This window comes from Brachycentrus maculatus, unplaced genomic scaffold, assembly GCF_059751285.1.
Source record: "Brachycentrus maculatus isolate JH-2025_06_01 unplaced genomic scaffold, ASM5975128v1 h1tg000480l, whole genome shotgun sequence".
Lineage (NCBI taxonomy): Eukaryota > Metazoa > Arthropoda > Insecta > Trichoptera > Brachycentridae > Brachycentrus > Brachycentrus maculatus.
The window spans coordinates 122411-145809 of record NW_028281227.1 but is presented as its reverse complement, the minus strand read 5'-3'; the positions used below and the strand labels follow the sequence as shown (position 1 = coordinate 145809).

The 23399-nt window shown below is 31.5% G+C and overlaps 1 protein-coding gene across 1 annotated transcript in view; it reads left to right on the top strand.

Annotated features, from left to right (window-relative positions):
* The window catches only part of LOC148302093 (uncharacterized), a 69402-nt gene that overhangs the window by 45411 nt on the left and 592 nt on the right, over positions 1-23399 (top strand). Inside the window, exon 2 of the mRNA XM_088272172.1 lies at positions 18136-19530. Within this exon, the coding sequence (XP_088128298.1) occupies positions 18136-19530 (1395 nt within the window). The remainder of the gene's footprint in view (positions 1-18135; positions 19531-23399) is intronic.

Genomic DNA, 23399 nt, shown 5'->3' with positions numbered 1-23399 from the left:
GACTATTTTCCAACTCCTTACAGTGAGAATAATAGAACGCTCGGGGAAATTGTCTTTGACGAGGGGCTATATTGTAAATTTCCAGAGTTTGCATTCACTCTCGAAATGTAATTTAATTAAAATATTTCGGTTTTGGAATCTCAAAGCCTTTTTGCTTCGGGCTGTCGTTCTTGGGATAGTTCCTTTTGAGTAACCCTCCTTGCCCAGTGAAATATCCAATATCTGGATGGCCAAACAGATCACTGGAAACCATTTAAAAGGGGAAAGGGAATTTTATTTTCATATGTTAATCTTCTGTTTACTGTTTAATCATTCAGTTTTGTATAACTCGCGCTAACTTTTGTATAACTTTTGTATAACTCAGTTTTGAATACGCGCGTGTAAATCATATGACAAGAAAAACAAGTTTTTATTGCAATGACAGTGCAATCTGTTGATCTCAAAAACCACATACTCAAAACTAAACATTGTTCATTGCGGGTAGCTTGCTTCTTGAAAGCTTATGTCTCTTACCATTTTTTTGTTGTTTTCGATTGCATTTTTGTTTTAATGATTTTTGATATTTACCTTGCTTCACAAACATGGTAATATCAAACATATCATATTTTTTTCTTCTTTGACATTTAGCCAAACTGAGCAACAGGAATAAGTTTCAAAATAAAAACTAATGAACAGGTCATCATATTAACTCTTAAGAGATTTGTGTGTTGTTCGTACATAAATATGTATTTTTTTCAATCAATATTTTCATCATTAGTTATAAGTCTAAAGCGATTTAATTAACCGGATGTTGGCATATTTTTTTAAAAATAATTTTATTCATATGCGTATAAACTATGGCGCATAAATAATATCTTAACTTCCACCCAAAACAAACTGAAATGATCAAATGATATTAGAACATGTTTCGATACATCAAATTTTACGGCTGTTATAGACTTTTCATGCAAAACTGATCATTATTTACAATAATAATAATTCATAATTTCACGCGTGTAAAATCATTTTTAACGAAGCATTTAAAAAAAACTGTGGTTATGATTAGTTACTGTGATAAAATCTCGTCATATTGCCTTGTATTTAACGATCATTTAATGTTATTCCCAATGAACGAAGCATATGGACTCTCTGACAGTCTGGCAGTCATTAAACACGCATTATGTTAGTATTCTTTACAAATAATAACATGCTGTTTTATCACCCGAATCAAGAAAAGAGGCTATATAAATAAACATATAAAAATATGCCAACAAGTCAACGCCAACGGTTTACAACATCGACTATTAAATTTGATAGGTTTAAGAAAATAAATAGATATTGATTTAGAAATACGGGAGTCCTGATTGATAAAGGATCTGTATGAAAACATCTTTCAAAACATCATGAACGATAATATACTTATCCATATCATACATGCAAAGAATTCAATTATTACAATATTCTTTTAATTTTAATTGAACTTTTATTCAATTTTTTGGCATTATAATATTTTTAACATAATTTTGAACAGTTTTCACACTATCGATCGATTGGAAAAAAAATTTATTTGAGTTTTACTCGGTAAATACCATTATTTCTTTAAACTATTATGACACATGTTTCGACGCATTCCGCATCATTTCAAACCCTTAAATTCACTATAAATGCAAAAAGCTTAACCAGATGTGCATTTATGTGTATATACACACACACACACACACACACACACACACACACACACACACACACACACACACACACACACACACACACACACACACACACACACACACACACACACACACACACACACACTTCTATTGCAGTTTAATATCCTTATAGCTTCTATCCGCACCCAAGTGATAAACAGAATACCGCATCGAATCGACGAAGTGTTAATTTGGTTATAATTTTACAAGGGCATATTAAATTAGTTCTGCAGACCAGATTCATTAGTTGAATATGTTTTCATATGCAGCATTACCTAAGATACTCAAAGCAGCATATCTGTACTAGTGCTCGCTTGTATTTGTAAGGGGGGTTTAGTTTTATGTGTATATATATATATATATATATATATATATATATATATATATATATATATATATATATATATATATATATATATATATATATATATATATATATATATATATATATATATATATATATATATATATATATATATATATATATATATATATATATATATATATATATATATATATATATATATATATATATATATATATATATATATATATATATATATATATATATATATATATATATATAACAAATAATAAATAAAAAATAGAGTTCGCAAAAAAGTACACTTTTAATTGAAGGTTTTTATCGAAATCAAGGTATATTTTTACGAGTCTAGTCGAATCTGATCGTTCACAAATCGCACAGCTGTATAGACTGAACAAGTTTCAAAACGGGTTTTGGTTCGGACTAAAAATATACCATAAATAAACCTCCAGATAGTAACTCTGTAGTCCGTATTATTGTATACAAACGTAACCTAACTGTAAAAAAGAAATCGCTCTTAAAATAAATTATTCAAATATATAAAAAATATATATATCTTATCAGTAATAATGTATTTTGTCCACCTCCGTAGTGTAATGGTCAGCACGCTCGGCTACCGTTCTGGAGGTCCCGGGTTCGATTCCCAAGGGGGGTGAAATAAATGTAAGTGATTTTTTCACTGTAATATTTATTTAATATTACCCTGGAATGGTACCTGAAGCGGAGGGCTGATCACCTTTCCTTCATGTGTAAACGATCAAGATAACACTGCGTTTATATGACACAGTGCCCTATGCACCATTGGGTGCGGAAAAGGGTTTTATTATTTATTATTAATAATGTATATGCAATTGGACAATTAACTGATTCTGTTGAATGCATTGCTGGCTGAAATTATTATATGTAGTGTGATTGATCAGAACTGTGCATTTATATTGTGTCATGTTTAAATAATAACGAATTACAATTTTATTCCTTCACGGAGTTTTCCTGTGCCGATGGCACATTTAACAATGTTTATTTATAAAATTATACGAAATAAAATTGTTCATGACATGAAATCAAATACGACATAGCCGAATGATGCAATCTATTTCAAATCTACCCACTTCTATACATTTATAAATAGCTCTTTTGTTCCCATTTTCTTTTTTTACTGACTATGGATAATGGAGGCAGGGTAATTAATTGCATAATAATTAATATTTAATATTTAATATAAATTGATTATTATGCAATTGATAATTTATAATAATCATGTTCTTTCGACCAAAAGTGGTTTGTTTGATATGTCTCTGTGTTTTGGATCTCGAAGTACTACATTATGTATGTTACGATTCTATAAATTGTGTTGATTGTGATTTGTTTGCTTTGCTCGAAGTAGCTTCCTCGTGTTATGTGAGAGTTATTATTAAACGCATATCTAAGGATAGATTTAGAATAAAATTGTTTGACTGTCATTAGTTGTATGTAATTTGTTGAATATTTCTCTGTGGGAGTCTATCTCGGATTTTTTTTTATTATTTTTTATTTTATTTATTTTATTGGAAGGAAGAACAACAGTTACAATATATGATACATACAGAATACAAAAAAATAAATCATGAGTACCAATTATAGTTCTTCACAACTATGTATAAGAGAGGTCTATATAAAGGAAGAGACATGAGACAAGGATGGGATAAAGAAAAAAGGAGATGGCAGTGATAGGAAAAGAAGAAAAGGAAAGGACAGGGAATATAATTACTTTTTTAGGTTTATAAGATTTCGAACAATTTAGCTTTAAATTTTGAAAGATTGGAGTAGAACATATCAAGGTGGGTACAACATTCATTAAATTTCCCACAACATCGATAAATAAAGGAATTTTTTTAATAGTTCTTTGTTGGTTCTGGATTACAAAAGGTATGACTATGTCTTAGTGTTACTATCATAATAATGCTTATCTCCAGCCTTACTTTCATTCCTTATTTTACCATTCGAACAGCTATCACACACATTCCGCACATTCGTCTGAGGGATCGCATTACAACTGCGTTCCTTCTACTTTCATCCTTTTGCCAGCTCCATGCTTCACTTAATATTTAATGCAATATTAATAAAATCTATGAACTCTTAGTAAACTCAAAGGCAATATTATAATTAGTTGATATTAGTTCCTTAATATGCATGTAGGTAGAATGCATTATGCATGGTTATATGCATATGTTTGTTTATATAAATGAAATCACATTTGAAAAATACTAATTAGTTTTATCGGCCTAATTTATATTATCTCGTATCGACCCAGTCGGTGATCGTTTAAAGTACGTAATAAAGTTTTGATTACTTGCTTCAATAGTTTTATAGCACTAATATAAATGAAAAAAAATGCGTATTTTTAGAGACAACGCTTCAAACCGTGGGTTAAATGCGATTAACATAAGGAAATCAAAATTTCAAATGTTATTAGAATATTTTTTTATGGTACCATACTGAAGTTAACATTAATTTTGTATTATGCAATCAATTAAAACTCTTTATAGCAGTTGTAAATAAATTGGATGACGAACATATTGTGTATTGATAATTTGTGATTTATATTTGGGGAGTTTGTTCTCTGGGAATAAAAATATTGATAATGATATTGAAAGGAGAGTGAATACACTGGAAACCGAGTGAATGGTTCACTGAAGTCAGTTATATCAAATAAAAGCCAAACAGCGAAAACTAAACCAGCAGTACACAATTGAGTTCTGGCACCAACTCGGATGTATGGAAGTGAAGCATGGACAAAATAAGGATGAAAGTGTAATTTATTGTGAATCAGATTTTTTTTTACTGTCGTTGTATGGTTCAAGTGATCACTTAATGGATTTATAACATTTAACATTCTTTTCGTGATCAAGCAATACGATTGTACAATCATAATCATCGTAGCGTAATTGTGTAGACGCTCGCCTACGAAACTAACGTCACAGGCTCGATTCCCGCCTATTGGAAAATAGATATAAAATATGTTTATTTAGAATTCATCTGGATGAATTTCTAACATTAACCTTACCGATTTAAACCTACAGACAAGCTTATAAAAAAGATTTTTATAAGGTTATTCCAAAAAAACAAATTTACCACTTTAATCAGCCAATCAGCATTCATAAAAGCTAATATCCAGATATCATCCTATCAAGCTGTCATCCAGATATCATTGATTTATTGGGCCACTTTGTGGTAAGATCTTTTCATTTTTAATTTAAGTTTTAAAAGGTAAATACCACTGTATCTAAAAATCTATTGTGAGATGTATTTCGATGCATTTCGAAACATTTTTAAACACCGTTATACGATGTTTTTTTTTTAATTCTGCGTCACCTTTGAGGCATGCCAAATATAAGTTGAAATATTGTAACAGTGAATTTTTACCATTAAAAATTATTTAAAATATTTCTACAGTTAAGTAATATTTATATTTATAGATATATAAAATACAATGTGTTGACATGAGGCGAATATAAAGAAAAAAAAATTAACACTTTCAACACATTCATTTCGTTTTTTTATCAGATGTGAGAAATGTGTTAACAATATGATCAAGGGTTAACAAAATTATATTCATAAAGTTGTCTTGTCTTATACTAACTATCTGATACCAAGCAATTAATTTTAATTTCCTTATGAATGTATCGCAGCCCATCTCTGTAACCATGAATTAAAAATTAATAACTTCGTAATCCGGAAGCTCTCCGCAGAACCCGTATAAGATAAGACTATATACTGTGTGGCCAAAAAACCATAACCGTTATATTATTACGTACAAACTAACACGAGAAGTTAGGACATAAACCATCAATGGGTTTGTAATGTAACTTGTTTTAAATTTAATATTATTATAATATATATATATATTTTTTGAAAAATAGTAAATATTTATTTAAAACAAAAATTATAAACACATTTAAAATATTTTTTGCAGAAACCCATAAAACCACCTTGTGTGTCTTGTCGGTGGAGTTCTTTTCAAATAGGTTTTTATTGTTTTTATCCACCTAATATACGCACAAAAAAGAAAAAAAAAGTTAAATATAAACTATTTTACAATTTTCATATAATTAACTCTTGATCATTTACCCATTATTTTATTGTGCCTTTGTTCCATATTTTATTTTGACCTCTAACCTCCGTCTAAACAGCAACTATAAAGTTTTTTTTTCAATTTATTTTATTTGACCAGTGACCGGATTTCATCTTAATGGACGTAAAACATGATAAATATATATTTTAAAACATTTTATGCAATTAAAACCATGATTTTAGAAATATTATGTAATATGCTTTCAAACCCCTGCCTTGTTGTGTATATGTGGTAATATAGTATTTCATCTAGCCTTCCACCAGTCCGATGATGTCACTAACGACGAATCCCAGTCACTGGTCAGATAAAATAAAAGTGGGAAAAAATGTTTTTGTTTTACTATATAAAATGCAGCTCCATCAAGATATGTCAGTAAAAAATGAATCAAATTGCTTAGAAAAAAATGAATATTTGGTTTTTCACAGGAAACATTTTTTGTTGTTTGTATCCTTGTCGGTATACAGTGGCGCATAGGGCAGTGCATTGTGCCGACGCAGTGTTATCTTAATCATTGCTTATATGAAGGTAAGGTGATCAATCTTGGGTTCCAGGTACCAGTCCAGGAGAGTATTAAATAAATATTGGTGTGAAATATCACTAATATTTATTTTGAGCCACCATGAAAATCAAACCCTCAACCTCCAGCTTAACGCGCTAAATACTACACTTGCTGAAAAAAATACATGACTTAAGCACAAAATGTCAGATTTGAACATATTAAGTTCCTTATTTAATATGAATTTCTAATAAACAAATAAAGTTTTCACACTCTCAAGTTTTCATGTTAATTAGTAGATATTTTTTAAATTGTCAACATGATTAACCCTCGTTGCACTCATCTGTTTATTTAAATAAACGCACCGCAAACGCAACGCTATTACGATTCGGGATACATTGAGTTAAATGGGGCAGTACAAACATACCTACGATGACGTTACACATTCGTTTTCATATATTGTATGACATAATTGCGTTGCATCTACGGTGCCTTTGGTTTACTAAACGGATTCATGTATCGGTACTAAATAAATCTTTGTCATTGTTTCGAATCTCTTTTTGCGGTTTCCCATAGATACGTGTTAATCTTTTGTTTGAATTACCTAACGTGCAAGTAATCTGATGTCTAGACACGGCTCATACAACACAAATTATGTTCCTACTCAGGCTCGATAGCCTATTCCTTAGTGAGAATAATTTTACTCCTTATTAAAAATTATTAAAAATTAATATGATTTCATAAAATTCTTTAGTAAAGTTTTCTCGGCAAATAAATATACTCACCATGAATCATTGTTTACAAATCCCCTTTTCTCGAGAACTTTGCATATGTAGAAGAATTTTTAAAAAATATGTATTTTCAGACTACTATCGAATTGGAACATTCGTCAAGTACGTATCATTGGAGACGTGATTTGAAAAGACAACTCGTATTTACAATCGTTTCTATTAAGGTATTTCAAATAACCACGATTTATCAAGAAAATCTATCTGCGTTTGAAAAATAAAAATTAAATGTATCTACTACTCTATTTTTTTATCCAGATTTTTTTTTTAAGTGAATATTTCAATTTCATACTATTTTTGTGACCGAAGCGGCTCATTATGAAAATAGGTATAAAATTTTGGTATATGGGTTCGAAATTAGAACCTTTGACTCAGAATCCGCGACACTAACCACGCGACCATAAATTGATATTTAAGTAAGTAATAATCTTTCTCGACATCCTTTATTGTATTAATTTCACTGAAGAAGTGAAGGTTGGATGGTCTGATTCATCCTGTATTGACGATGCGCTATAGCGTTTTTAATAAACCTTGTACAATTTTTTACCGCGACAATAATTTTATATTATACCTAATGGACATTTTATTACTCTCCGTATACATCAACGAAAAGTACCGTATCCATATGTACAGTGATGGGCAAAAACAAATCTAACAAATTATTGTGAGTACGACTCATCTGTTTGATAAAATAAATGACTCCAAATTATGCGCCGGCGCCAACACTTTCCAATGCCCATGGCTAGACCATCATTAATTACGTTAATTTGATAACAGTCATAAAAAAATGTTATCAGAAACTGTAAAATTTATGTCGTTTAATAATGTGGCTTATTAAAAATTATTACTTTTTTACTGCTATGAAAAATTAGTTAAAAATGCAAATATTGATTTTAACATGTGAATATTTTTTGGCTGTAAATTTACGGGCGTGGGTTTATTGAATTTTATATTGTTAAATGTAATTCATATAACGTACAGGATATTAAAGTGAATGAATTCATTTATTTTTTATTGGTCATGAACCAACAATTTAAGATAAGTCAAATCGAATTGTCGTTTAATAAATCATTTTTGTATACAACTTTAAATATAATATAATTATACATAAGTTGGAATGATTATTTTTATTTCATTTTCTTACTTGACCATACAACTAATTTGGTATGAATTCTGTGATCAAAATGTATGAGTAGTGCATTTAAATAAATTTTGCTTTTAATTATTTATTTTTTTACAAAAATGTTAATAATATTAGTATAACCACTCACCGAGATTTTTATGTCTACCGGTTTCGAGACGTACCCGTCTCTTCGTCAGGACAATCACTATTACAGCATGCAAACAATACCACCCTTCACCACCATAGCACCATTTACACACTTAAAACTACATATTTTACTTCCTTTTGTCTTTGGCATACATATTAAACGATATAAAGTACTCGACGCATGCTTCGGACACAAATATCAGTTAACACGTTTGGAGATGGGGTAAAATTTATGAAAAACGTGTTTTATCACATCTAACCACAGTTTAATAACTATTTTTTTACATTTTTAAATACTTAAAAAAACCTTTATGTTTCTCTTTTACTGCTTTAAAAGAGTAGAGATTTATATTAGATTTATATATTTTGTATAGTTATTTAAACCTAGTACTTGTACGTATATGTAATCGCAAGTTCCCTTGATATTTCTGATATTCTAAAATATATAATATAAATACTAAAAATATAGTAAATACTCCTTTTCCTCTCTTTATCCTCTGATACTTTTTTTGTCATATAATAGATAACTACATATACCCTATTCCATAACACTCGTAAGATAAAGGAGTATTTATTATATTTTTAGTATTTTTTTTACCGAAAAATAAGTCAAATAAAACTGTTGTTAATCCTTATATTAGAGCAAAAATAAATAATTCAATTATACTTTAAAAAATATGTACGTGCCTTGTCTTAGTAATAATGAATATTTTGAAAATATTATATGAGTTTCATTTTGATATAGTTTGTACAACGTTAATAATATAAAAGTCATTTAAAATTAAAAAAAATTAAGCGGAGGGCTGATCTCCTTTCTTCACGTGTTTACGATCAAGATAACACTGCGTTTAAATGAAGCAGTGCCCTATGCACCATTGGGATGCGGATAAGGGTTTGAATAAATGAAAAATTGAACAGCGAATATCAACGCGTAAGGCAACACCATCTTATTTTGATGTATATTTTAGTAGGTAATTACCTAAATTATATATTCGTCCATGCAATCCATGTAGTGTTATTAACGACGTCTGCGGGTCATTACCTCTACCTATGTTTTTATTCGTTACTTAGGTCATCACTTTGGTTTCTGGGAATAGATGAGGTCATTCGGCTATAGTGGACTAATTAATTCCAACATTATAATATGCAGGTATACGATTTAATAAAAAAATAAGATTAAGTATCCATTGTACGATCTTCGTCTAAATATTTATTGAATGTAGGCAACGGGTGGCACAAAACACACACCCTAATAATTTAACATTAAATTAACCATTAAACATAATGATATTAGATAGTTGAGTGTTCCGATATTTGGTCGGTATCAGAGGTAGAAAAGGTAATCTCAAACTTTAAAGAGTATTTAACATTTGAAAACAACATCTTTTTATATATATGAATAAACATAGTTACTATCTGTGCCTTCTGAATATTTTTTGCTGGTGCAGGCAGATCTCCAGTAAATCCGCAGTAACATCGGATCTATTTTTGTGATAAATTTGTTATCGATCATCGATAACGATCATTATCACAATCATTTTGAGTATGCCCAAATACTTGTCCACAAATCTGCATTTTTCAAATAATTAGACCAGTTATCTCATCCACAAAATTTTGAGTATGTTCAAATATTAAACTTGTCCACAAATCTGGCTTTCTTCGCTTATTTTTACAATATAAATCATACTTCATAAATGTTTTTAACTTTTTTCTCTGTCATATTTACTCAATCTACCCTGGACTGGTACCTGAAGCGAAGGGCTGATCACCTTTCTTTCATGTGTAAACGATCAAGATAACACTGCGTTTATATGACGCAGTGCCCTATGCACCATTGGGATGCGGATAAGGGTTTTATTATTATTATTATTATTATTATAAATGTATCGAAAACTTTATCGGTATATAGAAGGATCTAAGACCATTGCATACAAGTTTTAAGAATTAATGCAATATTGATGTTCAAAATTAGGCAGAATAGTGAACTTCAAATTAGTGTATGCAATGATCGCTTGAGCCATTTAAATGCCGGGTTTTAAGCCCTGGGACGCTCAGTTTTCCATCTTTTTTCATAAAAAAGGGAAGAACAATACATGTGTCATATTAAGTTAAGACACCTTTAAAACATTTCATAATTTTAAAATTTCATAGCTTCTAAAGATATTTACTAAACAAATCACTAAAATGGTCCGGATGAAATTTGTTGGAAATATTCCTTAAAATCTTTTCACTTTCCGTCGTCAATTTAAAGGTACTTTTTTCATTGTTTTGGGGGTAGAATTGCCCCGCGCTCGAAAGTTTTAGGATCTACGCGTTTTAGCAAAAGGACATTATATTTTGTAAAGTGCCTTATAAAACGTGGCGCAACAAAACATTTGACGAGGACACGGTAACGAGATGCACTGCGCCTTCCCTTACAAACAAACTCGAGAATAGGAGTTCTAGGGAGCGACAAAAGATACTTTGGAATCGAGGGAAAACTTTTAACAGGAAGTAAAAAGTATTCTGATTACTCTTCTGAGGACGAAAATAAGTATTTTTCTTTGTTAAAACGGGTGTTGAATTTTGTTCATTTTCTTGAACCTACATCATTTATTCATTTTATAACTAATAATTCATTTCGCAAGAATTTAAATAAATACACAAATATACCAGATATAACTAAAGCGTGTTTATATTTATGTTTCCTGAAGACACCACAAATATATGTAAATTGTAATTTTTATTCAATAATTCATTAAATACAATAATTTATGATTAAACTTTACACAGAAATCGTTGAAATTTTGTTTGAATCAAGTATAAAAATCTTAATTGATTTGAACTTATGAATTAAATGTGGATGGTCGAAAAAATGTTCTTTCAATTCAAATATTTGTATTACAGAAATATAACGTATATTTACTAGAAATATTTCTATATTTTATCATTTATAAATAAAGTATTTAATATAACATGGACTTAAAATAATCAAAACTTTTACATTCCCTAAAAGGGGAAATTTGGAATAAATTATTTATTAATCAAACAGTGTTTTAAATTTCTTAGTAATTAATTCACAAAACTGAAAGTCAACTGAAGTCTGGTAAAATTTTGAAATCAATTATAACATTCTAACACTTACATATGTAAGGTGATGTTCCTAAATACCGTAACCTTAAAATAATAATTATATTCCCATTTTTTAAATGACCACAATCAAAGTGAAATGAAGGCAATTCAAGTAAACACAAAAATAATAAGTTGTATATAAATAGACTCATCAAAAAATAATGTTTAATATGATTTAAATATAAAAAAATTAAATTAAACACTTGTAGGTACAATAAAGTATTGCAAACACGACTACTTTTGAGAAATATACTCGTAAATGTTCTCATTGAGAGGTGAAAATACAAACTTTGTTTTCACTTGTTGATGAGAAGATCTGTACACGTATTTTTTTAAACTAGTCGTGATTTTATTAAAAAACTTAAGGTGGTTTTACACAAAAGTTTTATTTAATTTTGTATCCATTCAAAACATCATATCTTTCCACAAAATTAAAATTAGGAATAAAATTAATTTTACTTATTCAAAAATCTTCAAAACCTCCATCAAATAAAATATATTTATTTTCTTATTGGGAATAAAAGGTTATTTATAAATTCTAAAATCGATTTAATAATATAATTATTCGACTTGTTGAACGTACATATACATATGTGTTTCCTCACGTAAATATTCTTACAAATATTCGTGCAGATTGGCATCGATTCAGAACGATTCTGTATCGTTTTAAACCATCTGCATGTTCCAATACAAAATACACATAAAACTTATTGTTTCAATCACTCACTCGAACAATCCAAGGTAATGATCACGTACGATCGTCGTTCCCCGCAAAGGAGAAAAGTTCTGAACTGGAGTAGTAAAAGGAAAGTGTTATCGTATCCAGTAAACAAGCATTACCTTCGTTTCATATCTAAATGTTTTTTTTTCAATGTAGATAATTTAAGATTTAATAACGACAGATTATATTTACTTGACAATTTTTATCTCAGTGTTGAGATGGTTTGGGCATGTAAATAGAATGAGTGAAGAAAGGATTGTTAAACAAATTTATAAGGCGAATGAGATTGGTGATTGGTAATAGTAAAAGTCCTGGCTCCAACACTTATATATGTATGGAATTGAAGCATGGAGTTAGCAAAAGAAGGATGAAAGTAGACTGAATGCGGTCGAAATGCGATCTCTCGAAAAAAACATGTACGATGTTCGAATGGTAAGGAAATAATGCAAGGCTGAGAAAAGCATTATCGGGTTGTGGTCCCGTGGTTAGTGTCGCGGACTCTTAAGTCAGAGTTTCTTGGTTCGAACCCCTCGGAAGAACCTTCTAATAATGAGCTGCTTAGGCTCACAGAAATAGTATGAAATTGAAATATTTGTGTAAATAATAAAAACACAATTTTTACTCTTTAAATTTTTTTCGATATAATTAAGAAAGGTGTGTTGAGATGGTTTGGGCACGTGAATCGTAGGAGTTAAGTAAGAAAAGTATAACAAATTTATGAGGCGAATGTGATTGGTAATAAAAACAGAGGAATACCGATGAAAATTTGGCATGATTGAGTATTTAAAATACTTGAAAGTGGTTAGGAATCGGAATAATCGGCGTGTATGTTTGAGTTAAATAAAATGAATAGTGTGGTGGTCATTCATGGGCAGAATGGTGAAAGTTACACGTGTATAACGTGGTCACTTAAACCAGCCTATGACAGGTAATAAGCCTTGTAATACCCCGACATCCATATTCGTCTTCATCTATGTTGAGATGTCAAAATGCAAAGAATACCCCACTTTAAAAGCGTATCAAAGGACCACGCGGTATAAAACAAGCGAATGTGATATTTAAATATGAATTTATAAACAAAGCACTTTAAACCGACATTGGAATACATAAATCATGTTAATAATCGCGATACGTTTACGCTTGTGCAATGTTTGATATTCGGCAACTGAACTCCCCCGTTTGGAAATATAATTTTTAATTCCCAACAACGGGCTAATGGACAATTGGCCGGATAAAGAAGTGAAATGGCGCAGTGAATTTGATGGCCCGTTATACAGAATTGTCGCATTCTGAGTTCCATATACGGAACGGATTTACGCATTGTTGTCGTGTAGTGAACGCACTAATGCCCCTGCTGTACCTACATACTCGTGCTCTATACCCACCCTCCCCTAAGCGCTCTGATTTATTTATAGATTATGTCTTCCTGGTAGCCGGGTATTATATCGTACAAATCACATAGTTTTTCAGCATTTTTTCTACTACATATAAATGGGTTCTTGCTCTCTGAGAATTGTTTATAATTATGTGACAAATTGGTGACCCAAGATTCGCAAGATTTCAACTATACTTTAATTTTTCTATGTTATAAACATTGTTAACTTTGTGGTATGGTAATATAACAATCAATGTTATCGTTCACTTTGTGTAGTACCACTAAAAGTGAACCACGGTAAAATTTAACTTTGAAGTGGTATTACAGAAAGTTTTTCCGCACTCTATGGTGCATAGGGCACTGAATCATATAAACGCAGTGTTATCTTGATTGTTATCATATGAAGGAAAGGTGACCAGACCTCCGCTTCAAGTACCAGTCCAGGGTAATATTGAATTAATATTAGAGGGAAAAACTCACTTATATTTATTTGACCCCCCCCCTGGGAATCGTGCCCGGGACCACCAGTATTGTAGCCCAGCGTGCTGACCATTACGCTACGGATGCGGACAAAATTAATTAAGAGTATTACCTATTTTTTTATTTCTTCGTGCCGTTTTTGATAAACAACATTTGGACCGTTATCTTACTGTCCGCAGAATTGGCCATTTGGCCAGTCCCGACTAAACGCGTAGAGACGTGTATTGCTTACCATAGCACGGATTACTTTACGTATATTATTCTATACGAATCCGAGGGCACGGACATCGTAAACTGCACCCAATAGTGTCGGGATAATCCGATGAAAAATATTAATGTTTTTATTAAATGTATGGAAACAGTAAACTAGCACGAATGCGGAATATTAATTTGGAGCGTTAGATACAAGCATTACATTTTACAGCTAGATAGGGAATATCAAAAATAACCAACGAATATTTAGTAGAACGAATGGACAATGAGAATGGTTAGAGTGGGTGAGGGCGATTGAAAATGTGGAACTTGTAACGAATAATTCAAAGAAAAATGTAAATCTGGCCATATAAAGAATCTATGTGACAGTAGGATAGGCGTGACTTATGTATGTGGTAAAAAACGACCAAGGCTGCAATTTCATACGGAAGTTCACATCGAAAAAATAAAAGATAACAGCGATTTAACTAATTAATAGCTTAATCTGAATGCAATTCTAGTGCACCTTTAGTTTAATTTTAGTCGTTTTTCAATTTCGGGTACAACTTGATTTCACACATAATAAAGATTTTATTTATTCATAAAAAAAAATATGTACATAGATTGAATTTTATTCAGTTAAGTTCTGCGCTATAAGACGGTACTAATTTTTCATTACAGAAAAAAATCTTATAAAAAAATCTACTATCTTTGTAAGTTTTCATTAAATTTTATTTACAATGATTAAAGAAAACACTTGTTTTTTACCACTTGAGTTTTATTATAGACTACATGTTTCAGAAGTTAAACTTCCATCGTTCAGGTCTGTATGGTAACTAAAATATAAAATATAAAATTGTTCTATAAATAAGGAGAGGGGAAAGTTAGGGGGAGGGGGTTAGTCAAGGGGCGGAGTTTGAAAACAAAGGAAAAATGGAAAGATTATAGATTTTATTTAAAAAAAAAATTAATTAAAACCAAAAATTTATGTTATCATACGTTTACAAATTTTTATTAGGACCCAATGGTAGATAGGGCGTAGGTTCGTTTCGAAGTAATGTAATATTGATTTTCAATATCACAAAGGTAAGGTGACCAGTCTTGCGCTTCACGTTTCAGTATAGGGTTATAAAAAATAAATATAAGATGTAAAACAAACAAATGTTTTGTATATAACGAGATCCATAGTACGATAGTCAAACGTGCTTACCACTACATACACTATGAAAGTAGATGAAAACAAATCAAATAGTTATTTAGTTTGTTTTTATATAAATAACACATGTTTATTAATTTTTCTAATTGTACGAATTTATTAAATAATGTAAGTTTGTTTTATTACGGTTATTCTTTCAAATATAAAGGTTGATTATTCGAGAAATAACGTGACTCAATTTAATTAATAAGTTGAATATCCAATACATTTTGTATTTCTATGATAACCGAAATAGATAACTGAAAAAAGTATCACAATTTGGGAAAATGCGGGATCATCCAACGAATCTAATTTGCCTGTTTTCATTTCACAAAAAAACTTTCCAGGGTCGGTATTAATATTTGAATGGGTTTTAGGAATGTTAATATATCACGGCCCATGCCATATAGTACTCGTGCTTCCCATGCGATATTTCCCCAACAAACACAACTCTAGACATCCCCTTATTAAATTACCCCTCCGGCAATAAACTTGTTTGCAAATTTTCAAGAGAAGCGAAAAAGCCAAGAATAATATTCGACATTCTAGTCATGCGTCCACGCTAATTTTATTCGTCTCCACACTGCAATATGACTTTCATGCAAAACTCTGGATACAGTTGGCGATATTCAACCCTCTAGATGACCAGCGATAATATTCAACATTTCGTGAGTTCGTCATTGAAGAAAAATTATTAATCTAAGATTTTTTTAAAGGTGCCTTTATATTTTTATTCCGTCTATAATTCGTTTGAAAGCTGATTAATTTGCGAAAAAAACACTACGTAATAATTTTTTTTTTATTATTGTGATTATTTTCATTGGATAAAAGTATTTCATAGAAAATGATTCAAGGTTATTTTACTACATTATATAAGAATGAAAAAAATATAATTCAAAATTATTTATGTATAATTTTCATTTAAAAATATTAAAATTAACAATATTATAATTGTGCTCATGTTTTTAGTAATATGTGGAAGAAATTACTGACGTGCTAATACGAAAGTTTGAGTATTACAGAACTGATCATCCGCCAATAACTATTTCTTATGATGTTTTACACATTATGTATAGTGAATAAAAAATGCACAATTCAAAGTTATTGATTATTTAAAATGACAATTCTGGAAATTGGAAATAAATGTTTAAAAAAAGGCAGTGTTAAAAAAAAAGACAATTTGCCAATCCAAATTTGTTCTTATATATAAACCTAACTTCAAAATGAATATAAAGATGCTTATATTTAAATATATAATAAATATGCTCGTTTTATGCAAACAAAAAAATGGGAACAAATTTATCCTAAGGTTAATTGAATCGAAAGCAGATTTTAACATGTTATAATTATCATATTTCGATTAGTGTACTAAGATAGAGAAATAAAAAATAATTAAAATAGTGTTATTAGCACCCGTAATTGATAAAGGATGCTGTATAATTATTGTTTCCAAAGAATAGGTAGTTTTGTAACAACCTTTTCAAGGTTTTTATATATATATTTGAAATGATCGTTTTCCTCGTGTTTTTGTATAATCAGATGAATGTCACGCTTGGGAAAGCATGAAAACGTACCGAAATGCCGTCCCGGCTAAAAACGTCAAGAACATTATTTCAATAAGTTGAAACGTAACTGGATGGTAAAATATAACCCGGTCGCTATTACGTGAAACGAATTTTATAGGGCCTGAAAACGTATGGCCTCCTATTATATTTACCAGAATAAATACAAGATAGAGGCTCGTGGAATTATTTCCAAGATTGAATCGAAAGGCCTCGGATATAAATTTCTGCGGGTGTCGAATAGGGTTTTATGTAAACAGAATTAATAAAACTCAATAGATAAGCGGGGGATATTTATGCGCAGTGGATAAGGGCTAGGAATGATAGAAAAGATTTACACCAGCCTATTTCGCTGCATGGAATAGTAAATGAATCGCCTAGAATATTTCATCTAGGAAGCAGTATCGAAATACGTAAAAGGGATCAATTATTTTTTCGCTCGTTTACTTCCTGATACGAATAAAGTTTAATTTTGTTGATTTAAAAATCTACATAGGCTTGAATGATATATTAACGCCATTAAAGTACGAGCACGCTATGCTTTTCTGGGATTAACTTTTTGCAACACTTTCAAAAAAATTATGATTAATGTTTGATAAACAGTGGTTGCTTGCATATATAACGGGCGTTCCGTACAACATGCTGTGGATATTCCATATCCCATTAAATTTTTGTGGAGATTTTTTTTCTATTATTCGCCCTGTAAAGTTGACTTCATATTTTTGAAATTATTTACATCTGAATAGATCATGATCGCTTAGAACGCCACACACTAGCTCTTTGCCCTCTTGTTCTTGCTGGTGAAAAGTTATCATCAACAGAGGAAAGTCGTGTTGTCACATTTTGATGCAACTCTCGAGAAGGTCACGACCAAAGGATGCGTTCAGGGATCTTCCTGCGGACCGAGCTTCTGGAACTACATCTTGGATGATGTACTCCAGAAAGACTTGGGCCAGGGGGTAGAACTGAGGGCATTCGCGGACGACCTTCTCCTGACGGCTGTGGCCGACAGCACGACGGATCTCGAGATAATGACGGATAACGCCCTGAAAACCATCACTACATGGGGAATAAAGGCCAAACTCCATTTTGCAGAAGATAAAACGAACGCGATGTTTATTACCAGACGAAAGGACCGCCAGCCGGAAATATACATGAACGGAGTCCGGTTGCAATTCGTAGACCATTTCAAGGTTTTGGGCCTCACCATAGACCGCAACCTAAATTGGTCTAAACACGTTGACAACGTTTGCAAAAAAGCAGCTGGCATCACGAACAAACTCTTGAGAGCCGCCAAACCGACATGGGGAGCGTCACCGGAAGTTATGCAGCAAATATATATAGGCGCTGTAGAACCTCTGATAACATATGCCTCAAGCGTGTGGGTGGAAGCGGTTCGCAAGAAAGTCATCAGAAAGAAACTGGACTCCATGCAAAGACATATTGCTATCAGGTCATGCAAAGGATACAGGACAATCTCCCTTGTTTCAGCTCAGGTTTTAAGTGGATTTATGCCACTCGATCTGAGGATTAGGGAGCTTGCTGAGGCATACGCAGTCAAGAAAAGCCTCATCTTGCAGGACCTGCCGGAAGACAGATTCTACCAGGGAGTCGGAGACTACTTCTCCCTCCCTCATCCAGCTGAACGACTTTCCATAGATCACGGCTACGATGACCAGACTCTACCTGGGACATTGCAGGAAGAGTTGAGGATCTTCACTGATGGTAGTCTCTTGAACGGCAAAGTAGGTGCAGCTTTTGTACCCTTCGATGGCGTGAGAGAGCTGCCTTCGAGGAAGTTAAAACTCGACGACTTCTGTTCTGTGTTCCAGGCGGAACTTTATGCGATCAAAGAAGCCTTGTTTTATGTTTTGAAAAAACCCCCAAACAGATGGAAGCAGATAACGATCCTGACAGACTGTAAATCTGGCGTCCACGCAATAGCGGACCGAAATTCGATCAACCCTATTGTCATGGACATCAGAACAGATATTCAAAAGTTAAGATGCAGACACCAGAATGTGTATATCGGCTGGATAAGGGGTCACTGCGGTATCCTAGGGAACGAAAAGGCGGATGAAAAGGCCCGGGAGGCAACACTCAAGAAGACTGCCCCTGACTATGCCAACTTCCCGCTAAGTTTTGCCAAAAGGAAAATTAGAAGCAGGACCCTCCAACTCTGGAACGATCGTTATTTGAACGAAACCACCGGAAAGGTAACCAAAATGTTCTTACCAACCATTTTCCATGCCTTTGATTTCAGGAGACTGCAGAAACCTGGCTTTGAGCTCACTCAAATCCTTACGGGTCACGGTGGGTTCATGAGCTACCTACATCGTTTCAAGATCTCCGAGATCGACAGCTGTACGTGTGATGATGAGACACCTCAAGATGTCCCTCACCTGTTGATGCTTTGCCCCCTTTTCAGCTTTCAAAGACAACAGCTAGAGGCGCGTTGCAGGAGCCTGGGTGAGGATCTATCCAACATCGAATCCGTGATAGTTCATAAGGAATTGTCACGAGAGGTAGTATCATACATGATAAAAATAGTGAAGGACATTGGTAACATAAACCAAAGTAGGACACAAAATGCCGAACCCTCTTCTAGTGGAACGGAAGGTCTGCTGATGACAGTCAACAGTCCGCCTTCTCCTGAGGAGTTTTACGTGGTTTCCTCCCAGCAATGAGCAAATGCAGAGAAGTTCCTATTTGACCCACACTAGATGATCCCCCCTGTTCCCAACACAGATTCAAATAAAAACATATTTAATTAGCTAGAAGAAACAAAAATCCACTAAATGATCTATAAACCTTGTACATAATAAGCAAGGTAAATAATAAATGCAATTCCCATCTAAAAAAAAAAAAAAAAGCTCTTTGCCCTCTGAAAGTTCCGGCCACCTTCGTAGGTGCTGTATAGAAACTCTTGGTTTCCAGTTGGATCCATCCAATAAAAAAAAACTTTTGAATCTTATATCGGTATTTTATCGATTTAAGCGATTATTTTAGCGATTAAAGATAAAAATGATTTCTAATGCTTTCAAAGTCCCTATCATTATCAATGGGGCATATAAGTTAATACTAACTAGTGTGTACAACCCACCATGTTCTAATACCCAGGATGACAGCGACAGGAAAGTTTATACCCACCCCCAAACCCAAAGTCTTTAGGAGGAATACCAAACAATCTAAGCTATGAACGCGACCTTACCAAGCATTTATTAAACCTTACGTTTAACCTAACTGTATTAACATCTGTAATACACAAATCAAAGATACTATCCATCCTCACGAACAAAAAATCTCAACAACCTAATCCTATTATTATTTTTACGTAGTAAAAAAGGAGTTTAAAACAAATGTACCCTTCACAAAAACAACCTGTCCCTTTTGATACATGCTAGTTGCATATCAAGAGTTTGTTTTCTGATTTTACTTCAGTTTGTTAATATCTTTGGTGGATGCTGCAAAAGAATCGAATCCCAGCCTCACACGAAAGTAAAATTTCCGTGGGATGCGCTATAAGTGTTAAAGTGATATAAGTCCAAAATAGCTAATCCACTACAAAAGATCGCAAAGTGTGATTTTGGTCATTTGGATCAAAAGTTAATATAAGGCGCTCCTTAATACTGCCTTTGAGTTTTGAATGTCCACATTGTTACTCATATCTCTCGAGTGAAATACTTTTTTTAAAAATTTTATTTATTACGATCATTTCTATTAAATGCACCTATTGAAGCCACAGCAGGCCGTCATCGTACTTATTATCATTTTTTTGAAGGTGATATAAATATTTTTTTAATTTTATGTAAAAAAAAAGATAAACGAATTATTTAGATACATGTGTATTTGTTTAAGAAGATACGCATTATCCAACGGATAAGAAAACATTCACAATAATTGCCAATTAACTAAGTACTACGTTACCACTTTTTCCATGAACTCGTGTAATTGGCATACTTGATGTCATGGCGCCTGTCGGCATAGTGGAATGATTCTCCTTTGAAATATTAATTAAATGGTATATACAGTTTTTTTTAAAGTTTATCACTGACATTTCATACTTTCATTTTCAACTGGCATTTTATATAATAAAACAGTAAGTATATAGTTTTTTCTCCTTTATTTTATTTCACCAGTGACTTTCGTCAGAATTTCGTCATTACCGACATGATGATATCGGTAACTACGAAACCCGGTAACTGGTCAAAGAAAATAAAAGTAAAAAATAAATAAATACACGTTGTTGCAATGCAGTTCAAATATGTGCAAGTAAAATGCAGTTCACCCAAGAAGTGTCAGTAAAAAAACACAAATCTTATTAAATCACCTTATAATTCTGCAAAGTTAATGTCAAATGAATCAAATAAAATACTGGCATTAATGAATCTCCTTAAGAACAGTTTTATTTTTATTTTTATAAAATGTGATAGTGATTATTCAATTCTGCACCCTATGTTCAATTTAGTGAAAATAATAACAAAATTGAAACAAAATGTGTTTCTACTTATTTATTAGTCAGTAGCATGTCTTGAAAATCTAAATTTGTTATTGAATAAAAATATTATTTACTTGTTTTCTTTTGGTTTACGTATACAGGTTTTATTATGGTATATGTAGATTTATGCATCCATAAAAAAAAATATTTATGTCATTATAAAAATAAATGATCATTATTCGCTTCAAATAATTGTTTTAAAATTAACATTAAAATGCTAATATAATAAAGAGTAAATGAAAACAAATCCACATTTTTTAATGATTCAATTATGACCGAAAAGATCCGTGTTAACGCCGCGTTGGGTCTTGAAGTCGTTAATGTATTTTAAACTGTATAACTTTATTTGAAGTTTTTTCATTTATTTACCTGGCTTTAAAATTATTAAAAACGATTATAAATGATTTTTCTTGAAGTATTTGATATGTCATACACTGCAAGGTGACAGAATCATGTGCTGGGTGATTATTAAAACTGTTTGATTTCTCGCATGAATTCTGCACCAATATTGCTAGTTTTTTCTTCTTTATTTTTTGTTGTTTGTTAACTTAATTGAATATCCACTATGTATTTAATCCGTTGTAACTTCACTCAATTTCCTATTTTGATTCTGCTTAATGCAATATATTTTTCTATGAAATCGGATAAACCAGATAAAAATAAAATAACTGTGATTATATTATTTAAAAAAATACGTTTTTGTGATATTTTAATGCACGTGAGAACCCCCTGCTTTAATCGAATATATGTTTATTTATACAACATGTGCATTTAATGCATCATACATTACAACGCATAACATTATAATGTCCCGATAAACTGCATTTTGAGCAGTTTGTTATCGGGTTCTTGCAATATGATTAAAACAGTTTATAAAATCTTGAATGAGAAAAACAGAAACGTTTTTTAATAAAAAAATAACGTATAATCAAAAACACTTCAAAGTAGAAATAAAGAATAAGCATACATTTATACATATGTACACAAATACATACATTTACGAGTACACATAAACATACACATATCGCTCACTCCTTTCAAGAACATCATAAATAAAAAAACGATTTTTCAGTAGAACGTTTTTAAAGATTAAAAATATAAAACCATGTATTAAAAATAAATAACAAGCCACTTATTGAACTGTGAACTTTTTACTGTGCAACAGATCTTTATAGGTAAAACCTGAAGGTTTTTTCTCCATTTGAAAAATATTTAGTATATTTAAAAAAAATAATTGAACGATACCTTTTCTTCAAAATGCAAAAACAACACTTTCTGCCCTGTAGCGGGTAAATATTAAGTTAAAAATATGCCTCTTTTGCTGAGATATAGTTCATTTTCTGGGCATTCCGAAAACGAGCACAACTGAAAATTGACGATTTTTGATTTATGACGTTCTTGAAAGGAGTGAGCGATATGCACACACATAAAAACAATTATGTACATTTAAGCGTTAAAATCAACCAAGAATCGTCACCTAAGTGACTTGTCATTACACTTAAAAATAAAAATTTTCAAAATAATCTTCAAATCAAAACTTTGAGTATCTATTTGCGATTCTCATACAATTTAAAGAGCTTAAACCGT